At 40.3% G+C, this 21,581-nt stretch overlaps 2 protein-coding genes across 4 annotated transcripts in view; both read left to right on the forward strand.

Moving 5' to 3' along the window:
- The window catches only part of slc6a11b (solute carrier family 6 member 11b), a 177,420-nt gene that overhangs the window by 144,708 nt on the left and 11,131 nt on the right, over positions 1-21,581 (forward strand). For 2 of the 3 annotated variants that reach the window (XM_043707925.1, XM_043707924.1), the window contains exons 9-12: positions 2,036-2,160; positions 8,525-8,637; positions 14,142-14,279; positions 18,823-18,925. In XM_043707925.1, coding sequence (XP_043563860.1) covers positions 2,036-2,160; positions 8,525-8,637; positions 14,142-14,279; positions 18,823-18,925 — 479 coding nt within the window. Of the gene's footprint in view, positions 1-2,035; positions 2,161-8,524; positions 8,638-14,141; positions 14,280-17,698; positions 17,734-18,822; positions 18,926-21,581 lie in introns of all 3 variants that reach the window. The other variant, XM_043707926.1, reaches the window with a different exon arrangement.
- The window catches only part of LOC122558950 (adhesive plaque matrix protein-like), a 15,242-nt gene continuing 6,322 nt past the window's right edge, over positions 12,662-21,581 (forward strand). Inside the window, exons 1-3 of the mRNA XM_043707928.1 lie at positions 12,662-12,673; positions 14,300-14,305; positions 19,708-21,581. Coding sequence (XP_043563863.1) covers positions 20,748-21,581 — 834 coding nt within the window. The 5' untranslated portion in view covers positions 12,662-12,673; positions 14,300-14,305; positions 19,708-20,747. The remainder of the gene's footprint in view (positions 12,674-14,299; positions 14,306-19,707) is intronic.

The raw sequence follows: 21,581 nt of genomic DNA on the forward strand, positions 1-21,581 counted from the left end.
AGTAGCACTTAACCCTGATAAGTGTGAGGTGATGCACAAGTCATCTTCTTCTCTGGCAGTCCCTCAGGGGTGAGGATGACTTGTTTTCACTCTGGAGAGTGGAGGGAGGAGGGGAGTGTTCTGCGGTGTCTGGATTATCCGACCCTGGAGCCACAGACTGTGATTCAGGTGGGCCCTCAGGTGTTTGAGGAAGAGTGCTGGGGGTGTGGGATACTCTATATTCTACACCCTCTTTCTGATGCTTGTGCTTGGCCTCCATGTGACCCGGTAAAACTGGTTGCTGCTTTCGTGGATGCTTCTTCTCCAGTTTTGTGAATTTTAGGGCACGCGATTCCCAGGTGTCAGTGGGAATGCCGAGTTTTTTAAGGAGGCTTTCAGGGTGTCCTTGTAACGTTTTCTCTGCCCTCCTAATGCTCGCCTATCATTGCAGAACTCAGAGTAGAGCACTTGTTTCGGGAGTCCTGTGTCAGGCATGTGTGGGTCAAGGTGGTCTGCACATCGCAGCTAGTCATGAGTGAACCTTGCCTCGATAGTGGGAATACTGGCCTGGGAGGGGATGCTCACATTGATACACTCCTGACCGGCGAGCTGTCTTGTAGAGAAGCCTTGAAGGCAAGAAAAAATCTTTCCTTGTCTTTATTAAAGAACTAACATTGGCACAATAGTTACTTGTGGCTCTTGTGCTGCATCGTTCTATGATTTCAAGTTAAGAATGGGTTTTTGGGGAGCAATATTCATACAAGTGCACCACTGCTTGTATTCTTTTACAACTCTAATGTTGAAAATTACCAAAAATATGCAGAAATTTAGCAATAGTCAGAACAAATGAATCATCAGCTGAATTCTAAGTGGTTCATGTCTCTTTTAAAATAGTATATTTGTGTGTGTTGAGTGTATGTATTTTTGGGGTGTGTGTTGGTGAGTGTGTGTGCATGTGTTGGCCTGTTTTTTGGTATCTTTGTGCATATTTGGATGTGTGTTAGGGTTAGTATGCATGTGTGTTGGTGTCTATATGCATGTGTGGTTTGGTGTTGATGAGTGCGTATGTGAGTTTGTGTTGGTGTGTGTTGCTGTGTGTGCTTGCACTTTGGAGTCTGTCTACATGTGTGTTGGTGTCTGAGTGCATTAATATTGGTGTTGGTGAGTGTGTACATGGGATGTGTGTGTGTGTATGGCTGTGGATGTATTGGTGTGTGTGTTGATGCTGGGTGTCTGGTGCATTTCATGTCCAGAAATGTCCATGCGTACTTAAGCACCATTTTTGAATAGTGAGTGCATTCTTAGTATCTAGAAAACAGAGGCTTCAGAGCCCAATTTCACCCCAACAAGATCTAATAGAGAAATTAAATGCAAACCCAAGTGGGAACCACAATTAAGTTGTATTTGAGTCATTTTAACTTTCCATTTTATACCTAAATTAAGCATCCTTCGCAAAACATATTAACACTGCTTTCCCTCCACAGATGCTGCCACATTTGCTGAGTGTTTCCAGCAATTTCTGTTTTGCTTCTGATTTCCGGCATCTGCAGTTCTTTGGTTTATTTTTTGCTCAGTGCAGAAGCTTTCTGCTTCTACCTCATACCTGGTGTTTCTCTCCTCGTTGATAGACTGGTGCGTAACAGACAGCTATTAGCCTTTACAAGCCGTTGATGCTTGACATTGATGACATGCTCAGGGAGCTGGAAAATTTTGCAAATGATCTTGCCTTGCATTATCAAGTGAAGTAAACTGAATTGTGCATTCAGGTTGCCTTTGTTTGGCTAATGCTTCAGGTTATGTGTAGGAACCTTTTGGGAGTTTATTGGAGTAGAGATGATTCAAAAATTATTTCTGATTTCTTTGTGACAGAAACAATACTTTCACTCTTGCCAAGGAAGTTCTTTTAATATAGCCTTGATATCCTTTTGTTTAAAGGTACATTCAATATGGCAATCATGGTGAATATTAACCAAACTGTTCCATACTTAATAGACAAGATTTTATTGAACACAAAAGCTGTTTTAAACATTAAGTAAATGTTGTTGCTGTTTTGCAGGGATTGTATAATGCTATGCTGCCTCAACAGTGGCACCAGCTTTGTTGCTGGCTTCGCTATTTTCTCTGTGTTAGGATTCATGGCTTTCGAACAAGGCGTACCGATAGCAGAAGTAGCTGAATCAGGTGAGTTGTAAGCAAACGCGTAAATTGTGACTTGATTCGAGTGAAGTGATCCAAGCTAGGAAAACAAAACAATGTTAAAGGCAAATTTGCTACTCGACATCACTTCTTAACATCACTTCTCTTGGAGAATAAAGGATAGGTGCCAATCCTTGCTGACAGTCCAATATGGACATTTTCTGAATCAGTTGCTGGTTATAATTACCACACAATATTAAGTTAGACTGAGTCCAGTGAAACTGACCATCAGATTGGCTCTATAGTAGGAGGTTCAATGCAGTGCTCCCACTCTGCACTGGTGGTCAACAGAAATTGTAGCATCAATGTCTCTGTGTACCTCCCATTGTTTGCTCCCCTTGGAGAGAAGGTTAAACCAACTTAGGAGTTTCTACAACATGATCAGTGCTATCCTTTGGCCTGCTGATAAGAGGTGAGCATCTGCTGAGCGAAACTAGTCATGATTTTGTTTCTTGGCCCCAAGAGAGAATGTATGGAAGCACCAGTACCAACTGAGTTAGAATCAGGATAAAACAGAAAATGCTGTAAATGTAGAGTTCGTGTTTCAGGTTGATGATATTTCATCAGAACTCACATTTTATTAATTCACATCTCCATCATCTGCTGTATTTTGAAATACTGCTGAAAGACTAGAATGATTGAAATTAGAGGGAGTTGAACAGGGAGGCTTCAGGACTCCTTAACATGCTGGCTCAGTGCCCTCCAGCACCAAGGACCTGGGTTCGATTCCAGCCTCTGGTGACTGGGTGAAATTGGCACATTCTCCCCGTGTCTGCGTAGACTTTCTCTGGGTGCTCTGCTTTCCTTCCACAGTCCAAGGATGTGCAGGTTAGATGGATTGACCATGTCAAATTGTCCAGGGATATGTGGATTTACCATGGGAAATATAGGGTTATAGGGATAGGTAGAGGGGTGAGATGCTCTGGAGGGTCAGTGTGGAGTTGATGGGCCAAATTGCCTGCTTCCACATTGTAGGGATTCTGTGAATGTAATCCAGAAAGAGTTTGGGAGAAGATAACAGGGAATGTTGTTTTGCTGTGTGGCAATTTATTTAAATAAAAATACACTGTCCCATGAAGCTGGCTGATACTAAACTGTGCAGAGCAATGAAAGCATTTTTGTGAGCTTCCACTTCACAAAAGTATCAGTCAAATTATTGCGCCATTCAGTGGCAGTACCAAGTAATGGCATTGCTTTTACAAAAAGGATGCAAACCAGGAACAAAATCATGTTCCCATGGAAGCCACAAATAAGAATTCACAGCTTATTTATTAAGTGATGAATTTTGAAACAGAATAGCAAAAATAACTTAATTCTGCTTTATGGAAATGCCATATAACTGCAGTTTATTAACGAAAGGGGGTATGCTACACTAAATTCTGCCAAAATATGGATGTGAATGGTTGAATTTAGATAGGTATAACTGAGCATTCCAACACTGATGTACTAAGGATCCCTATTTTCCTCTGCACATGAATTTTGATGAAAAAGATAGGTCTGAGCAATAGGGAACCTAAGAAGAAACGCAGTAACTAGTGGTGTTTATGTATCAAATTTAATTAAGTAAAATATCCAAAGATATTTCTGAAGAGGGTTATTAAAGGAAAAGTTCACACCAGTCAACATAAGGAGATGCTGGGACAGATGACTAACTAATTGGGCAAGGAGATAGATTTGAGGAACGTCTTAAAGGAAGGAAGGTAGAAAACAGAGAGATTTTTGCAGGGAATTCTAGAGCCTGTGGCAACTGAAAAAATCGCCATCAAAGATGGAGCAATTAAAAGTGAGAATGCGCCAGAAGCTGAGAGGTGCTGAGATCTCAAAGGATAAAGGAGATTGAAGGAGATGACAGAGCTGGGAGGAGTATGCAACCAAAGTTAAGACTTTTTAAATCATGATATTACTTGAGTGAGAGCCAATGTAGGACCATGAACACAGGGTTGATAAGTAGTGTTAGACAGCAAGAGGTTTTAGTGGTCACAGGTTTGATAAGGATAGAACATGGAATGCCAGCCAGGAGTGCATTAGAATCATGAAATGTAGGGATAACAAAGGCAGCTGCCAGTACTACAGGTACGTGAGCTGAAACAGGGCAAAGACAGGTGACGTTAACAGTGGTATAAAATAAAGAACTGCAGATTCTGGAGATCTAAAACAAAAGCAGAAATCGCTGGTGAAACTCAGCAGATCTGGCAGCATCTGTGGGGAGAAAGGCATTAATGCTTCAAGTCTGGTTTCTGTTTTTGTTTTGATGTTTCAGTAGTCTCTGTGACATTGTAGATTTGTGGTTATAAACTTATCTCATGATTAAGCAGGGGAGTTCTTCCCAGTGAATAAAAGTAAATTACTGCAGGCACTGGAAGTCTGAAATCAAACAAATGCATGAGCAACTCAGTGGCTCGGGTATCATCTGTGGAAAGAGAAACAGAGCAAATGTTTTCAGTCAAATATGACTCGACATTTTGATTCCAATAACTCTTTTCTTTCTCCGACAGACCTGCTGAGTTTCTACAGCATTTATTGTATTGATTTGAGTTCTTCCCTCCATTATGTTTCCACACTGTAGGGAATCTAATCTAATAAATACCACAGAAATAGCTTTTCTGATATTTATGACATTGCTCTTTGTGCATGTTTGTTGTGTGCAAATTGACCAGCATATTTCCTGCAACATGACTGCACTTCAATTACCTCAATGGCTGTAAATTCTTTGAACTCTCCAGCTGCTGTGAAATGTACTGTATAAATGCATGCTTTTTTTAAAGAGTAAAGGATATGAAATTATAGCCATAGAACTATGTGAAGAGTTGGTTGTGTAAGTGTTGCTTTAAGAAGGGCAGAGTATGCTGGTGCCCCAAGTAGGCAGGTAGAGGGTGCATAGTGTATTACCTTGCCAGCTTTGATGAGACCACAGAACCTATTGCGGCTCAGTGCTAATACCTCCTTTCAGGCAGTATGACTCTTTTTGGAAAACTTGCGGCATCGCCTCCTAGTAGGCGATGTATGAGTTATCTGGTAAATTTGCTGCCCCCATCCTCTTTCCTGATCTATAGGGCCTGCGTGGTGTAGGATGGTAGAGGAAAACCAATCAGCAGTCAAATAAGAGGCTCTATTTAAAACAGGATATTGTCTGTTGCATTCGTGCAATTATGTACAACTTACATTTATATGAGTGACATTGTTGCAGAGACTGAAAACAAAAAATGCTGGAATCACAGTGGGTCAGGCAGCATCCATGGAGAGACAGCAAGCTAACATTTCAAGTGTAGATAACTCTTCATCAGAGCTCTAATGCATGCTGCCTGACCCGCTGTGATCTCCAATATTTTTGTTTTCAGTGCAGATTTCAGCATCAGCAGTAATTTACTCTTACATTATTACAGAGATAATGAGGACCTGGATATTAGATCTTATTCCTTTGAGTTGCTAAACTGTTCTTCCATTATGTCCATGTGATATCATCATATCGAACAGTGCTTAAGGTATTATTCCAGGTTAACACTTTCAGAGCCTAATACCTTTGTATAACCACATGGCTCACAATTCTGACTTCATCAAGGAGGATTTGAAGCTCTGATAGAGGGAAGTAGTTTGCTCTTTTTATTCTGGCTTGGTGCCATGACTTGTTTGGCCCTGCTCAGCCATAAATCCACATGTAGATAATAAAAGCATTGTTAAAATATGCTGAGAGGTTATTAGAGAGCAAAGTGCAAAGACAACTGTTGCTCTGTTACTTGTTTGTAACCTCCGCCTCCCCGACCAGTCTGCTGCTTTTTACAGGCAGCACTGTTTTCTCAAAGACTGCATCAGAATCTTCTGGTTTCATGCACTCATTTTTGTATGTTTTACACCAATGTTTGGATCAATGGGAATGCACATGAGCAGACCATTGCTCATTTTTGAAACCACAGCAAGCTCTTTTTTTTAAAAAAGAGGCAAAACTGAACTATCTCATTTAAAGGAATTCCAGACCGCTATACTGTATTGCAGCAGAGAATAACTCCACTGAGACATATGACATGCTAAAGCAATGTTTCTTTACAGTCTTTGTTCTGCTGGACATATGATATAAGGTGCCTGCATTCATTTAGTTATTGCATCACCTTTAGATGGCATATTAGATATTTCTACCTCTTGATGTAACATATTATCTATATGCTAAATTGTACTACACTTTACATAATATTTGTTGGTCATTCCCAACCTTTTCCCTAATACCACAATTGTCATTTTGTAACTGACTTACTGTGCAAAGATCTATTATTATGCGAGAGTTTAACTGATGATTTGGTCAATATAAAAATCTTATGATACTACATTGAATTTGCAATTATGGCATATGAATGTAGTCTGCATTATTCCTGTCTGCACCCTTATTCATATTTGTCTCTGTGACTGCACTCTCTGTTGCAATATCTATAGTTTATATTAGCCTGGTCTGCTGTTACTTTACTGTAATGTTATTGCTGTACCTTGGGGTTCAAACTGTATAGCTTTATCGGGCCTTGCCTTTAGCTCCAAGAGCAGTTGGCATCTGTTCAAAACAAACTATGATGTATTGTCCCTTCGAGTTGTTTGTGGTCAACCTGCATTGCCAGTAAAATGTCTTTCTGCTCCCCCATGATTTCAGTGGAAGGGTCTTTATGAATTTGCGGCGCTGCTACTTGTACAAAGCTTTGTGCTCTCCAGAACTTGATTCACAAATTTGCAACCATTTATGCGAAGTGTTAGCTGTTTCTAGAGTTTTAAGGTTCATAATCTCATTACTATCATGAGCTAGTTTTCCGTTGTATCCCCCAACAAGATTGTAATGAAGGTAGAATAAGGTCATGGATGTCATAGAAGTGGCATGGAGGGCATTGAAGGGGCATGGGGCATGTATGGCCGCATGTGTGCCATGCTAATCACAACCATCAATCTGGTTGCAAGTTATTGATATTGATTGGAAAAGACCATTTCACATCCTTATTGATAAAGAGGTAAAATGGGTCAGAGAGAAATAAGTCTTGACAGTAAGGTTGACACATACCAAACAAGACCCACTAGACTTCTTTTTTTCATTCAATCGTTTTCGCACATGCCTAAGCATTTAATGTTAAACTCTAGCCCCAGCATTTCACTTTCACAAAAGCATTCAGTTCTATGTCCAAAGCAGAAAGAAATCTGTATTTTGTACGTTAATGTGTACTAAATAAAAGCTAACAATTAAATAGCAAAACCCAATTATCAGAATGGTAAAGGTTTCAAGAAACGTGAATCATTAGTAGAAAACATTCTGCAGGTTAGACAGCATCTGTGGGGAGATTGCAGCTTGGCTTATGGGTGAGATTTTATAGAGTCATACAGCATGAAAATAGACCCTTTGGTCCAACTTGTCCATGCGGAGCAAGTTTCCTAAACTAAACTGGTAATTCACTCAAAACCTGTTCTCTTATAAGAGATAGATCTGATCTTTAATGAGAATGGTAAAAATGTTCAAAATGTAGTAGGTTTTTGAGCAGGGGAAGAAGAAACAAAAATGAGAAGGAAAAGGATATCAACATTCAGTAATATCTGAACAGTTCTGATAAGGTCATAAGAAGTAGGAACAGGACTAGGCCGCTCCGTCTCTCAATTCTGCTCTGGCATTCAATAAGGTCATGGCTGCTCTGATTTTAACTTCAGCTTCCTGCAAGCTCACATTAACTTTTGCCTTCCTTGTAGACCACTAATCCATCAAGCTCAATTTTGAACAGATTTACTGTTCCAGTCTCCACTGAACTATGGGGCACACAATTCTAAGATTTGAGAGAGGAAATTCCTCCTCATTTCTGTCTGAAATGGAGACCACTTATTTTGAAATAGTACCCCTTAGTTTAATATTCCCTCATAAAGGAAAACATCTGTCTGTATCTACACTATTTATCACCCCCAGAATGTTATATGTTTTAAGACATTTGGATAAGTTCATGACGAGGAAAGATTTGGAGGGATATGAACCAAGGACAGGCAAGTGGGACTAATTTAATTTACAAACATGGTCAGTGTAGACTGATTGGAATTAAGGGTCTGTTTCCATGCTGTACGACTCTATGACTTTAGAACTCTCATTCTTCTGAACTCCTGTTTCTATAGGTAGAAACTACTCAACCTTTCCTCATACAACAACTGTCACAATTCACAATGAAATTTGACCAAACCATGTCTTGTCATCCCATTCCCTGTTTAAACCTCTAATATCTGTTTTCAACTCGCCACAGTATTATCCTTCAGAATTAGAGAGATTTGAAAGATGGGTAACTGTCTGAAAATTTCTCTCAATCCAGGGAATATTTGATATTATTGATAATATCTTCATGTTTATCTTTAGGTCCTGGGCTGACGTTCATTGCTTATCCGAAGGCTGTCACGATGATGCCTCTTGCACCACTATGGGCTGTTCTTTTCTTCTTGATGCTCATTTTCCTTGGACTGGACAGTCAGGTAAAATAAACATGAAAATAATTTCACATAAAGGAATGTATACGTATATTGACAACCTAGTGGAAGCAAACTAGAATAAGCACCGTGTTACTGTCGGACTTTACAATCATGCCATCAATCACACTATTTGACAGGGAACTATGTCGGCAGTAAAGCTTATTTGTAAATCCATTAATTTTCAAATGTGATATCTGATTTTTTTTGTTGCAAGTTAAGTTTTTTTTAAAAGTATGTTTTAACTCAGGAATTAACATATCATTAAAATGGACATTTTAAGCCACACCTGTATAATATATTTTAATAATGAGGTATTACTAAAATTATTCAAACAGTCCATTTCCTTTCAAAACTGGAAAAAGTTCACTTGTAAAATAGATGCTTCTCCATGCATGCAATTTTTGGCTGATGATTACAGGAATACTTTATGCATAAGTAAATGGCCAGAGGATCAAACTAAATTGATGCCCTTGTGCTTATTCTCTGCAATACATCAATCTCAATACAGTTTGTCAGTCAAATCAATAATGGCTTTTCCAGAATTGAAAATTTGGGCTTTTTGTTGTTGACCAGAATCTTAATGAAGTTAAGGAACCTTCTTATAACTGAATACAGTTCAGGCCCAGAGAACGAAGATAAATGAAAATGGTTCAGGCAATAGATTAGTTACGTATAGATGTTTTGCTCTCTCTAGGGATAATCATTCCATTTTGATTTGAGCTCCTGATGCCTCTTCTTAGCTAATGGCGTATCTTGGATGTACACAGCGTCTACTCTCAGCCTGTCAATCAGAATCCTAACTTAATGCCAGATTCCATAGTTCATATTGAAGAATCATTCATCTTCATAAAATACAGTTGTGCAAGATAGTTTTTGTAGGTTGGATAAACTATAGCGTGAGGTAGAATTAGTCATTGAGCAGAAATCAACACTGGTGATACCTGGAATAACATGTATTGATCAAGAAGTCTACCTCTTCTGCTTTGGATAACCCTTGCTTGAAACTACAAGAAGTAAAATGGGTTTGTTATATGTTGACTGGGACCAGCTAACTCTGAGTGAAGAATCCAGAAATCTCCCAGACAACCTATGTTTTACACTCAGTGAACGTCATACTTTCAGCAGTGATGTGAGCGCAGAAGAGCAGTCAGTTACCATTCCTGCAAGAAACAGTTTAACACCATCATGCACTAACTGAAGACCCATTTTCAAAAAAAAAGCATTGATCATCAACCCCCAACATAGATAATGGTTTGTTGCAGATATATAGTCATAGACCTCTTGGTTGAAGCTCATAATTTATCTAAGCTAAATAGCCCTGCACTCTCTCTTTTAATATGGACAGGCCAATAATGATAATTTATTCACAATTCATGCAATTTATGCATACATCGAATAAAAGCACAATGAATGCAAATACCAAAACCACTGAAGAGTCATCTTATTTTGAATATAATTGCTGTCTGCCATTGTCTTATTCCATGGGAAAGAAAGAGCTGATTGTAAAAGGTAAAATAAACAGAACATATAAAATTCTGAGGCAAAAGTGAGGACTGCAGATGCTGGAAACCAGAGTTTAGATCAGAGTGGTGCTGGAAAAGCACAGAATATTCCTGATGAAGGGCTTTTCCCCGAAATGTCGATTTTCCTGTTCCTCGGATGCTGCCTGACTTGATATGCTTTTCCAGCACCACTCTCATATAAAATTCTGAGCCAAAACTCAGCTAGTGAAGCAATCAGCAGAGGTCAGAACAAGGAATAAACAACCCTATCTGTCTGGCTGGCCTCTCACTGCTAGCTGCTCCAGACCATCATTTTCTGGTCTTTATCCAGGGAGATCCTGGTGAAGCTGGTGACCATGGTAAGATTGTGCAGCACTGCCACATACTATTATTGCTTGGTTAATTTTCTTCTGGTTTACATTGTAAATGGCTTTCTTTCTCCCCCCTTTCCTCCCCCCCCCCCCATAGAAAAATCATCTGCAGTGTTGTTTAAATACTCTAGATACCTGCTCATTGTTGTAACATGCAAAGCTAATTGTTGACGATGATATTAGAGCAAATGTAGCTGGAAGCTGAGAGAGAAAAGTTCAGATGACATTTTGCAACAGTTTACCTTGTTTTAAATAGTGTAAACAGCAAATGACTGCGTATTAGTTTATGACAGCATGGTTTCCATCACTGTACAATCACAGGCATGTAGTCCTCCTCTCCCACGTTAATGCAAATGATACCCTCAAGTTTGTTCTTGTTCCTCATTTAGCAGTCCTCAGTTGCATGTGGGAATTAAACATATTGTTGGTCGAGGTAAGCTCGTTAGAGCACAACACTGAGGAGTCAGTCTTTCTTTCCTCGAGTTTGACTGCTTTCGAACGAAAACATCATTCTCACTAGATTCTGGCAGAATTTAGTTGGGCAGGGACCTCTTTATGTACGCACAGCATGATGACATTGATGAGAAGAGTGTACTTTGATGGAAAGTGCATCAAGCCCCACTATTCAATGATCTATCACAAACCTATAAGTGACCATCGAAACACCAAGTTGAGTCGTTTACCTGACTTTGCCCATCATTTCAGAAAAAAAAGACTTACTGCAGATTCCATCAATAAATGAAAAAATACAAAGTTTATTTATTAGAAATAAACTTATCCTTCTGCAATTGGCAAAATTAATTATGAATGACCACTACACAATCTTAAACTATAACCCCTCTTAACCCAAATGTGCACACATCCAACTACAAATAGGACAGCCAAGTGTCTACAGGAATATTATGGGTAGAAAACATGAACAAAAAGAAATAAATGTAAACAACATGGGTGGAACGAGGTGACTTTCTTATAGTTAGTTTTGAGAAGATTTCTTACAGTTAGTTTTGAGAAGATTTTTAATATTTTGTTTGGCAATTATGTCACATTGCTGTCAATCATAGAATGATGGAAGATCTTCAGTTTGGTAGCCAGACAGACAGAATCAAAGACTCCCCACAGTGTGGAAGCAGGCCAGTTGGCCCATCGAGTCCACATTGACCCTCTGAAGAGCATCCCACCCAGGCTCACTTCCTGACCTATAACCTTACATTTCCCATGGCTAATCCACCAGGCCTGCACATGCCTGGACACTAAAGGCAATTTAGCATGGCCAGTCCACCTAACCAACACATCTTTAGACTGTGGAAGAAAACCAGAGCACCTGAAGGAAACCCACATATACACACACAAGGAGAGTGTTCAAACTCCACGCAGTCACCTGAGGGTGGAATCAAATTCAGCTCCCAGCATTGAGTCACAGTATCACCCATGGATGGAGGTCTTTGTTTGCTTTAAATTTTTCCTTTCCAAAATTGTTTAGGTTTTTTTTTACACACTTGCAGAGGTTTAGGGAGACCGAGAAAGACTTGTCTTTGTTTCCAGGCTTACAGGATGTTCCATTCCACTTTCTCAAGTCTGTGACAAATTGCCGTTAAAAATTCCAAAAGCTGTTGCCAGGCAGCCTTTCAACCCAAAGGTATCTAGCATGTCTCACAAAATCATCAAATGTAACTTCGACTAAAGTTACATGACCAGTAAGTGAATATCAGATAGTTCCACTTTGATCTGCAGATACTGGAAATCTGAAACAAATACAAAGAATGCTGGAGAAAGTTAATAGATCTGGCAGCAACAGTGGAGAAAAACAGAGTTAATATTTCAGGTCTGGTATGATTCTTCTTCAGAGCGTCTTTGAGCTCTGAGTATTGTCTAAGCACAGTCCCATTAGCTGTGCGTGTGTGTCTGTAAGAATCTTTGTGATTTTCAAGTTTGAATCTGTGGTGACTTTAATTGTAATTTGATACACTGACAGTGCTAGAGGGCTTCGTAAATCAATCTGAGGCAACCCTTAGAGCTTTGTCACAAACTGGAGATACCTGTTAGATCCACTGCTTTAAGCATTTTATCTTGCTGTTATGCCTCCCATATTCCCAGGCTAACATTCGTCTGCCTTCACTAAGGATTACAGCTTGATTTGATGGATATTACATGACCATGAGAGATGCTGTGCTGTCAGGAGTATAGCACCTGTTAGGGTCATACGAATCAGACAGATCTGAAGGTAGGAGCCAAATCAGGCAGGTCAAGCTCAGTGTATGTGGTGGGTACAATCCAGTATCCTAGCATTTGGCAACAGCAGTATTTAGCAATAGATACAGAGATAAAGATAAATCATGTTAGATCTTCCATAAGTTCATATTTTACATGCCTTCAATTATTCTATTCTTTACAAATTTAACACTTCTTAAATATGCATTTTCTCTTGTATGCAGTCTCTTCGCTGGGGTAAGGGAGTCCAGAACTAGAGGGCATAGGTTTAGGGTAAGAGGCAGAGATTGAAGGGGCAACTTTTTCATGTAGACGGTGGTATGTGTATGGAATGGGCTGCCAGAGGAAGTGGTGGAGACTGGTACAATTGCAACATTTAAAAGGCATCTGGATGGGTATATGAATAGGAAGGGTTTTGAGGGATACGGATAGGGTGTTGGCAGATGGGGCTAGATTGTGTTGGGATATCTGGTCGGCATGGACAAGTTGGACCGAAGGGTCTGTTTCTGTGACTCTATGCATTTATTCGGCGTATTTCCTCTGCCTTTCCCTGTTGATTTTGTACAGTCAATTTTCTTCCTTACCTACATTTCAATATCCGTTTCATAATGGTTCTTCCATTCTTGAGACAACCTATTATTCCTCATGTTTATTCCTTTGGTTTTTGCATTTACTGTGAAATTAATCAATAATTTAAGTAATAAAAAGTGAAGAAATTGCTGCTTGAAATTAAGAGCCAAGTTAATGAATTGCTGACTGAGTTTACTGAGTGATTAATATGTCAATTTCATGTTAATGATTATGTACTGCACTGACAGCTTTGTTTCAAAATTGCTAAGGTAACTGTGAAATTAAAGAATGCCTTTTTGAAAGCACATAATGAGCTGTTCTCAAAAATTAATTAATTAAGAAATACTGAGTTGGTTTTATTCATTTATTTTTGTTATACCAACTCATGCAAAGTTGCTTTTGAGTTCTTGCTCTGCTGATTTCCCATGTGTTGAGGAAATCTGTTGTATCTATTCCAAGACCACTGGCTTCTCTCCAGCATCTCTGAATGGTCTTTCTATTTCATGCATTTGCTCATCTCGACGTCCTGTGTCATTTCCAACTCTTCCCCTTTAACTTACTGAATCCACTCAAAAGTTGTCCATCTAGTTATCCCACTTTATCTTTTGGGCTTTTACTTCCTCGTTTTGGATTCCCCCAGTAAAGAAATAATTTCCCATGCTTCTTGACTCACTTCAGTATTTTAGGCAGAACGGTGATTATATCCTTCTAACCTCAAGGAATAAAACGCTCAAGAGTTATGATACAATTAGCCACAATGTTCATTGGGATTTCACTGGTTTGATGCCCTGTTTAAGTAATTTTTTCATACACAATATGGCCATGCATTTCAGTATTGTCACTCTTTTCCTTGCAGTTTGTGTGTATGGAAAGTCTGGTAACAGCTATAATAGACATGTATCCCAAGATATTCCGTGTCGGATACAGAAGAGAACAGCTGATTTGCATTATCACAATTGCGTCATACTTGATTGGATTAATAATGGTAACAGAGGTAAGCTAATTAACCTGAAGCTTTTTGTTCATGTTTTAGCTTTGTAGATTTATATAAGACTGAATATGTTAAGGTGAACACCCTCCAAATCATTTACAAATAGAGTGAAACTATCATGGTATTTGAACAGATGAAGTACTCAACAATCAAAGTATTTTTCAATGCATAATTTCAGTTACTTCACACAGTAAATTTTTGCTATAAATTCTGTGTCTTACAATTGTGTACTCCACAACCATCTGATGAAGGAGAGCTAGTGTGCTTCCAATTAAACCTGTTGGACTATAACCTGGTGTTGTATGATTTTTAACTTCAAGGATGGTGATTGAAAAATAACTTAGTCTGAAAATCAGCGTAGAGCATGGGAGGGTATATTAGACAGTAACGATTTTAAAAGAGAAGCAAGAAAGATAAACAAGGTGACGTTCTCAAAGATATTGAAGGTCCCGGGAGAATTTAGGAGGAGACACCATTATGTTTTAGTGAATGGGATCATACTGCCATGCTTCTGGATCAGTGGTGCTGGAAGAGCACAGCAATTCAGGCAGCATCCGACGAGCAGCAAAATCGACGTTTCGGGCAGAAGCCCTTCATCAGGAATAAAGGCAGAGAGCCTGAAGCGTGGAGAGCCTTTATTCCTGATGAAGGGCTTCTGCCCGAAACGTCGATTTTGCTGCTCGTCGGATGCTGCCTGAATTGCTGTGCTCTTCCAGCACCACTGATCCAGAATCTGGTTTCCAGCATCTGCAGTCATTGTTTTTACTGCCATGCTGCCAACACCTTTGATGATAGAAAGTGTGGCCAAGTGAAAATGCAGAGAGGAGGTTCTTGTGATTAGTCTGAATGAATGTTGAGCTTGAATGGAAGTGAGAGACAGGTTTGGCTGGAGGACATTATTGCAAATTAAAAGGCAGCACTGGATATTTTAGCAGCCTTTTGATGAGTACCAAGAAAATCTCAAAAGATGTAGGCTTATTCAAGGGATGGAGCAGGTGAGCAAACAAAATGGCAGGAGAGTAGAAATAGTTTAGAATGTGAATTTGAGAGAACAAAATTCTTGAAAGTAGTGATATCAAAAGTGGCATGACTTTTGGGGGGGTAGATATAGGACTGAAGTTAGGGGTAGGTTCTTCACTCAGCGAGTCGTAAGTTCATGGAATGCCCTGCCAGTAGCAGTGGTGGACTCTCCCTCTTTATGGGCATTTAAGCGGGCATTGGATAGGTATATGGAGGATAGTGGGTTAGTATAGGTTAGGTGGGCTTGGATCGGCGCAACATCGAGGGCCAAAGGGCCTGTACTGCGCTGTATTCTTCTATGTTCTATGACCATTTGTTAAGATGGCGATAAGAGAAAGGAAAGATAATATGGAGATAGAAAAGGAATGGGGTCATATCCAACATATAAGCAAATGCACAAAAAGGGATTTCCAACTGTATGGTCATGGCAAAGATTAAGACAGTTGTAACTTTGTTGAAGACAGAGGATAAAGAGGCACCAATCCATTGTTAGCCAAGGGGGAGTAAAGAGTTGGCCAGCAGTCATCACAGATTCATCCAGAAACAAGTCCTCAAGTAATAGCAGAGCACACTAGAAGGAGAAGTAGACAAAAGCAGTGAGAAACAGTGAAAGCAGAATGTTGTGACCAAGATCACAAATCCAGACAAAAGTGTAAGATAAATCAATGGATCTTTTCAGATAAGGGGTTGGTCTAAGGAGCAGCTATAAGAGTTGAGGACAAAAGATCTATAAACAAGCATGCATGCTGGAATTATCAATATCATTGCAAAGAAAAATAACAAAATACAGAGCAAATTATACTTTCCTTTCAAAGTACCAAACTACTGATATGACAAAAATTGAATGGGTATACGTTGATTCAATTACATTTGAAAAACAGTGGAGTTAATCCCATTCTGTAATCTAATGGGTCAATCTGATGGTGTTCCTGAAAATCAATTTACAAGTTCCAGTCTCCACAAACTGAGTGATCTCACTAACATGTTTTATTCAGTGTGTTTCATAAGATGTAAAATAATGATTTAACTGCCATTTGGGTATGGGACATTCAAAATTGGTGTCTTTGAAACAGTTACTTTGGCAGTACAGTAGAGAAAAAAGCATTTCACAAAATGGCTATCAACTATGAAAATATCTGTTAGGAAATTTGAAGCTTTAAAGGAAGGTCCCTGATTTAGAATGTGATATATAGAATCTGGTACTCGTTTCATTGAGCCTGTATTTCATTGAAGTGCTGACCTCGGACACAGTATAGGCTGTTTACTACCGTGAGGAATTTACAAACATGCACCTCAAGGCCCAGCAACAGCCCTCAGGTGCGTTCTTCAAGGGGACTGGAAAATAGTGCAAGAGGGGGTAAGGGTTAATACCGAGGGAATTCATTCCGGAATTAATACAGGGGATATTCTGCCGGGGGAATATCCAATTGATTAAGGTTGATAATTTGGAAAATCCAGTCAGGAGAATGTTGGTGGCTGGAGGGAGCTGGATAGCAGTGATCAGGAAGAGTGGCTAGTGGCAGAGATCAGGAATTAAGAGAGCAGTGATAGGTATCAACAGGGGTTGTGATCATGGAGAATGAGAGTATGGGGTGTGTGGAGCTGACAGCGAATTGCATGTTTGAATATGGAGCTTCAGGCTCCACATTCAGGTAAGTACATTCTTCAACACCTTGTTAACTTGTGGTCACAGACGTTATTCCTGAAAGCAGCAGTCAGGATGGCATCAATTCCATTCAGGCCAACTTAATGTTGCAGAGGAAGCTGCAAGCATATCTGAAGCCCCCATATTTGAATATAAAATAGGTATGGTCCTGATCACCAAGTATTATTTTACCTCCATCAGCATGAAGGATGCATAGACTAGCTCATAATAAGGATGTGCTTCCTGCCACCCATATTGGAGGATTAGGAAGCTGTTTAGTATTCTACAACAGGCCCACAAATTTGAGGCCTATAAGCTTATTGAGTGACCTTGTCATGTAGAAGTACTTGCCTGTATCCTGTGTTATGCACTGAAGTCCCAGTGGAGACAAACAGTCTAACCTGGTTGCAATGTAGCCTATTCCACTTAATTTTGTATACTCATTCTTGGAGACTCTTATACCTGAATCCAAAGTTCATTTCTAATACATTTTGTTACGATAGGTTTATAATACAGGAAATAATCTCACTGATCAAACTCCCATTGAAGTGTTCAGAACAAAATGGTCTAATTCTAGTTCACAGTTAAAACATTTGTTCAATACCTCCAAATAAGAGGAGTAGGCTGCATGAGCAAGCTATAATTAGTTTTATCATGTTCTAAGTTATTCTTTAAGGAATCCAAAAAAAATTCACTTATTCTAAAGAAATGACTTTTTCTACTACAGAATACATTATACTCTGCTCCTCTTAAATAGATTCTCCCTGGAAGGGCTACCACAGGAAAAAAAAGGTAATACTTTGTCAATGACACTGGATGCCCATCTTTTGGGCTGCATCTTATTCCAAGGGTCACAATAAGATTTGGAAGCTACGGAGGGGTATGCTTCCTCCATAAGTGGCTAAGCGTTTAAGACACGGGATAAGAGCAGTTTAGAAATTAAACTAACCAGTTCAAATGGCCAGCCTTAAAATTCAATGTATGGCATTACAAGGGGCCATTTATATCTGTTACTTTCTCATTTCTCATCATTAACAGGAAAGTAACAGGAGAAAAACACAGGAAGCCAGTTTGGTCTCATTATCACCCCATTTTCTAATGGGTTCATGTCAGCAGTGGGATAGAAATTACTGAGCAGCTACAGTTAACAACCCCTCCCCCGTCACAGTTTTGTAGCTAGTCAGATAATAGGTGTCTAGCTCCCCACCCAGAACAGGTGGGAATCTCATGGATGTACACACACCAGTATAGCATGCAGACAACCGCAATGAAAGTTTAGTATCCTAATGGACTGTGGGGGTGGGCAGTCCAAACCCTTGCTACGTCAGCATGGAGTGGTCCTTAAAGGGACTGCTGGGAGCTGCAGCAAGAATACTCAGGTAAGTTATTATTTTAACAATTTTCACGTGAAACTGCGAAGAACTGAAATACACTGGCAACTCGGGATTCTTACTGAAGTGAAGCCTGGCCGCTAGAATCCTTTAGAGTCCGACCAACATCCCACTCAACACCTAACCACCCAAAACAACAATCGACCTGACCTTTCAGTTCTTTCTTATTGAAGTAACTCTGATATTATGAAATCATAAGGATGTGAAGGAAGAGAACATTTCCTCAGATGCTGGTTACTTGTTTCATTTCACACAAGATTGGTGTTTTGAACTGACATTTATTTATTGATTTATATTTATCTGTTAATATTGACTACCAATGTTTTAAGTATTGAGCGTTTGGATAACAATCTACTTAAGTTATTTTTAGTGAGACAGTTCCAGGCATATCTTAGAATTTCTGTAGAGTAATTAACAATATACAGTAGCAAAATCATGTTAGGTTCTTCCAATGAAATCAAATACTAAACTTTATTCTTTCTGTTGGAAGGGAGGAATGTACATTTTTCAGCTCTTCGATGCATATGCTTCGAGTGGCATGTGTCTTCTCTTTGTGGCCATTTTCGAGTGCATTTGTATAGGCTGGGCCTATGGTATGTCAATAACATTATGTTGCGTCTTTGCCACTGCATTGATGTTTAAAACTTGAATAATTAACACCTGAGATGATTAAGATAAAACTAATCAGCTACTGCACTTTGTGCACAGGTCATTCATACATTTATAACATCAACAACATTGCATTATTCTAACAGGTTTAATTGGAAGCACTAGCTTTCGGAACGCTGCTCCTTCGTCAGGCGGTTGTGGAGTACACAATTGTAACCACCTGGTGAAGGAGCAGTGCTCCGAAAGCTAGTGCTTTCAATTAAACCTGTTGGACTATAACCTGGTGTTGTGTGATTTTTAACTTTGTACACCCCAGTCCAACACCGGCATCTTCATATCATGCATTATTCTAGTGATTTGAAAAATGATACTATTTGGCATTTATGTCTGACCATACCCAATAGAAAAGTAAAGTGTTCCATAAATGAGTTAGGAGAAGGGGGACACATTGAATGATCATTGAATGATCTGCGTGTCTTTGTAAATCACTACAAATTGCCTCGCCAGTTAAGCAAGTAATTAAGGAAGCAATAGATTTTTTTGTTTTATAGTTAGGCATTTGAAGTTTTAGAATTGGGAAGTCTTGATACAACGGTACAGGGTGTTGGTGAGATCACAGCTGGAGTTTTGGACCCTTTATTTAAGAAAGGATATGCTAACCTTGCAGGCAATTCAAAAGAGATTCATCAGGCTGATCCTGGGATGAAGAGGTTGATTGATCAAAAATGGCTAAACAAGTTAGGCCTTTATTCATCAAAGTTGGAAGACAAGATCCTGAGGGGACTTGTCAGGGTGGGTATGGAGAAGAAACCATTGGAAATCTTTACCCAGAGTGTTGTGGGGGACAGAAGACTGAAAGCGTTTAAGGAGTAGGTAGCCAGATGTTTGAAATATCAAGGAGCTGAAGATTATGAGGAGTTCACGTAACAGAAATTGAGGCCTGGGATAGATCAGCCATAAGCTTATGAATGACAGGGCAGGCTTGAGGGGCTGAATGACCGACTTTTGCTTGTATTCCTTATGTTCTTAAGAGATGTGGCATTGCAGTGATGTCACTGAACTAGTAATGCAGAATCCCAGGCTAACGCTGGACATCAAGGTCGCATTCATCAATCAGGAGCAAGTCCTGCCTTAGAAAGCTGTTGGTTACACAGGTTGGTTGGCAGTTCTGTAGTCCCAGAAATCCTACCAGGAGTGGTGGTCACTACTGCAGATACAATCAGTCCCCAGATTCTGAACTTAAGTCCTCAGGCACACCAGTGGAGATGGCAAGGGAAAGTGACGCATGGTGGGAGAGGAAGATGAGAGTCTTGATGGAGAGACCAGGATTGGAGGATCACCCAGAAATTGAATTGAATTAGCTTTATTATCACATGTACTCAAATGAGTGCAGTGACACGTTTACAGTCGCCACATTACAGCACTATCTTAGGTACAAAAATACCTAAGGTGCAGATACTTAAGATCCAGTTGTTAGGAAACAAAACAAAATTTTACTTTTCTGAAATAAATAGTCCAATATTACAGGCCATAGGAATAAATTAGAAAAATAAACAAGTGAAAACTTCAGAATGTCAGTCTTTCTGAGCCAGTCCATGCTGGTACCTAGCCTCAGGGAGACCTCCACCACCGCCTGCGCCGTTCCCATCAACGTAGGAGTTATCTGATTTTGGGTGCCATCTTTTCACTGTTGGGTCCACTTTGCTGACGTCACTGATTCCACACTCGCCACACCACTGGGCCAGAGTACTGCTGGCCCCGACATCAGGAGAACTGGTGCTGCCACTGGCCTCAAAAGGCAAGAGAATGCCCTCGCTGCCATTGGTCTTCTATCGCCAGAATACCCTCACTGCCACGGGTGTTCTATCATCAGAATACCCTCACTGCCACCAGTCTCCTATCGCCAGAATACCCTCACTGCCACCACTCTCTTATCGCCAGAATGCCCTCACTGCCACGGATCTCCTATCGCCAGAATACCCTCACTGCCACCAGTCTCCTATCGCCAGAATGCCCTCACTGCCACGGATCTCCTATCGCCAGAATACCCTCACTGCCACCAGTCTCCTATCGCCAGAATACCCTCACTGCCACCACTCTCTTATCGCCAGAATACCCTCACTGCCACCACTCTCTTATCGCCAGAATGCCCTCACTGCCACGGATCTCCTATCGCCAGAATACCCTCACTGCCACCAGTCTCCTATCGTCAGAATACCCTCACTGCCACGGATCTCCTATCGCCAGAATGCCCTCACTGCCACCACTCTCTTATCGCCAGAATACCCTCACTGCCACCACTCTCTTATCGCCAGAATACCCTCACTGCCACCACTCTCTTATCGCCAGAATACCCTCACTGCCACCACTCTCTTATCGCCAGAATACCCTCACTGCCACCACTCTCTTATCGCCAGAATACCCTCACTGCCACCACTCTCTTATCGCCAGAATACCCTCACTGCCACCACTCTCTTATCGCCAGAATACCCTCACTGCCACCACTCTCTTATCGCCAGAATACCCTCACTGCCACCACTCTCTTATCGCCAGAATACCCTCACTGCCACCACTCTCTTATCGCCAGAATACCCTCACTGCCACCACTCTCTTATCGCCAGAATACCCTCACTGCCACCA

This window comes from Chiloscyllium plagiosum, chromosome 18 (genome assembly GCF_004010195.1).
Source record: "Chiloscyllium plagiosum isolate BGI_BamShark_2017 chromosome 18, ASM401019v2, whole genome shotgun sequence".
Taxonomy (NCBI): Eukaryota; Metazoa; Chordata; class Chondrichthyes; order Orectolobiformes; family Hemiscylliidae; genus Chiloscyllium; species Chiloscyllium plagiosum.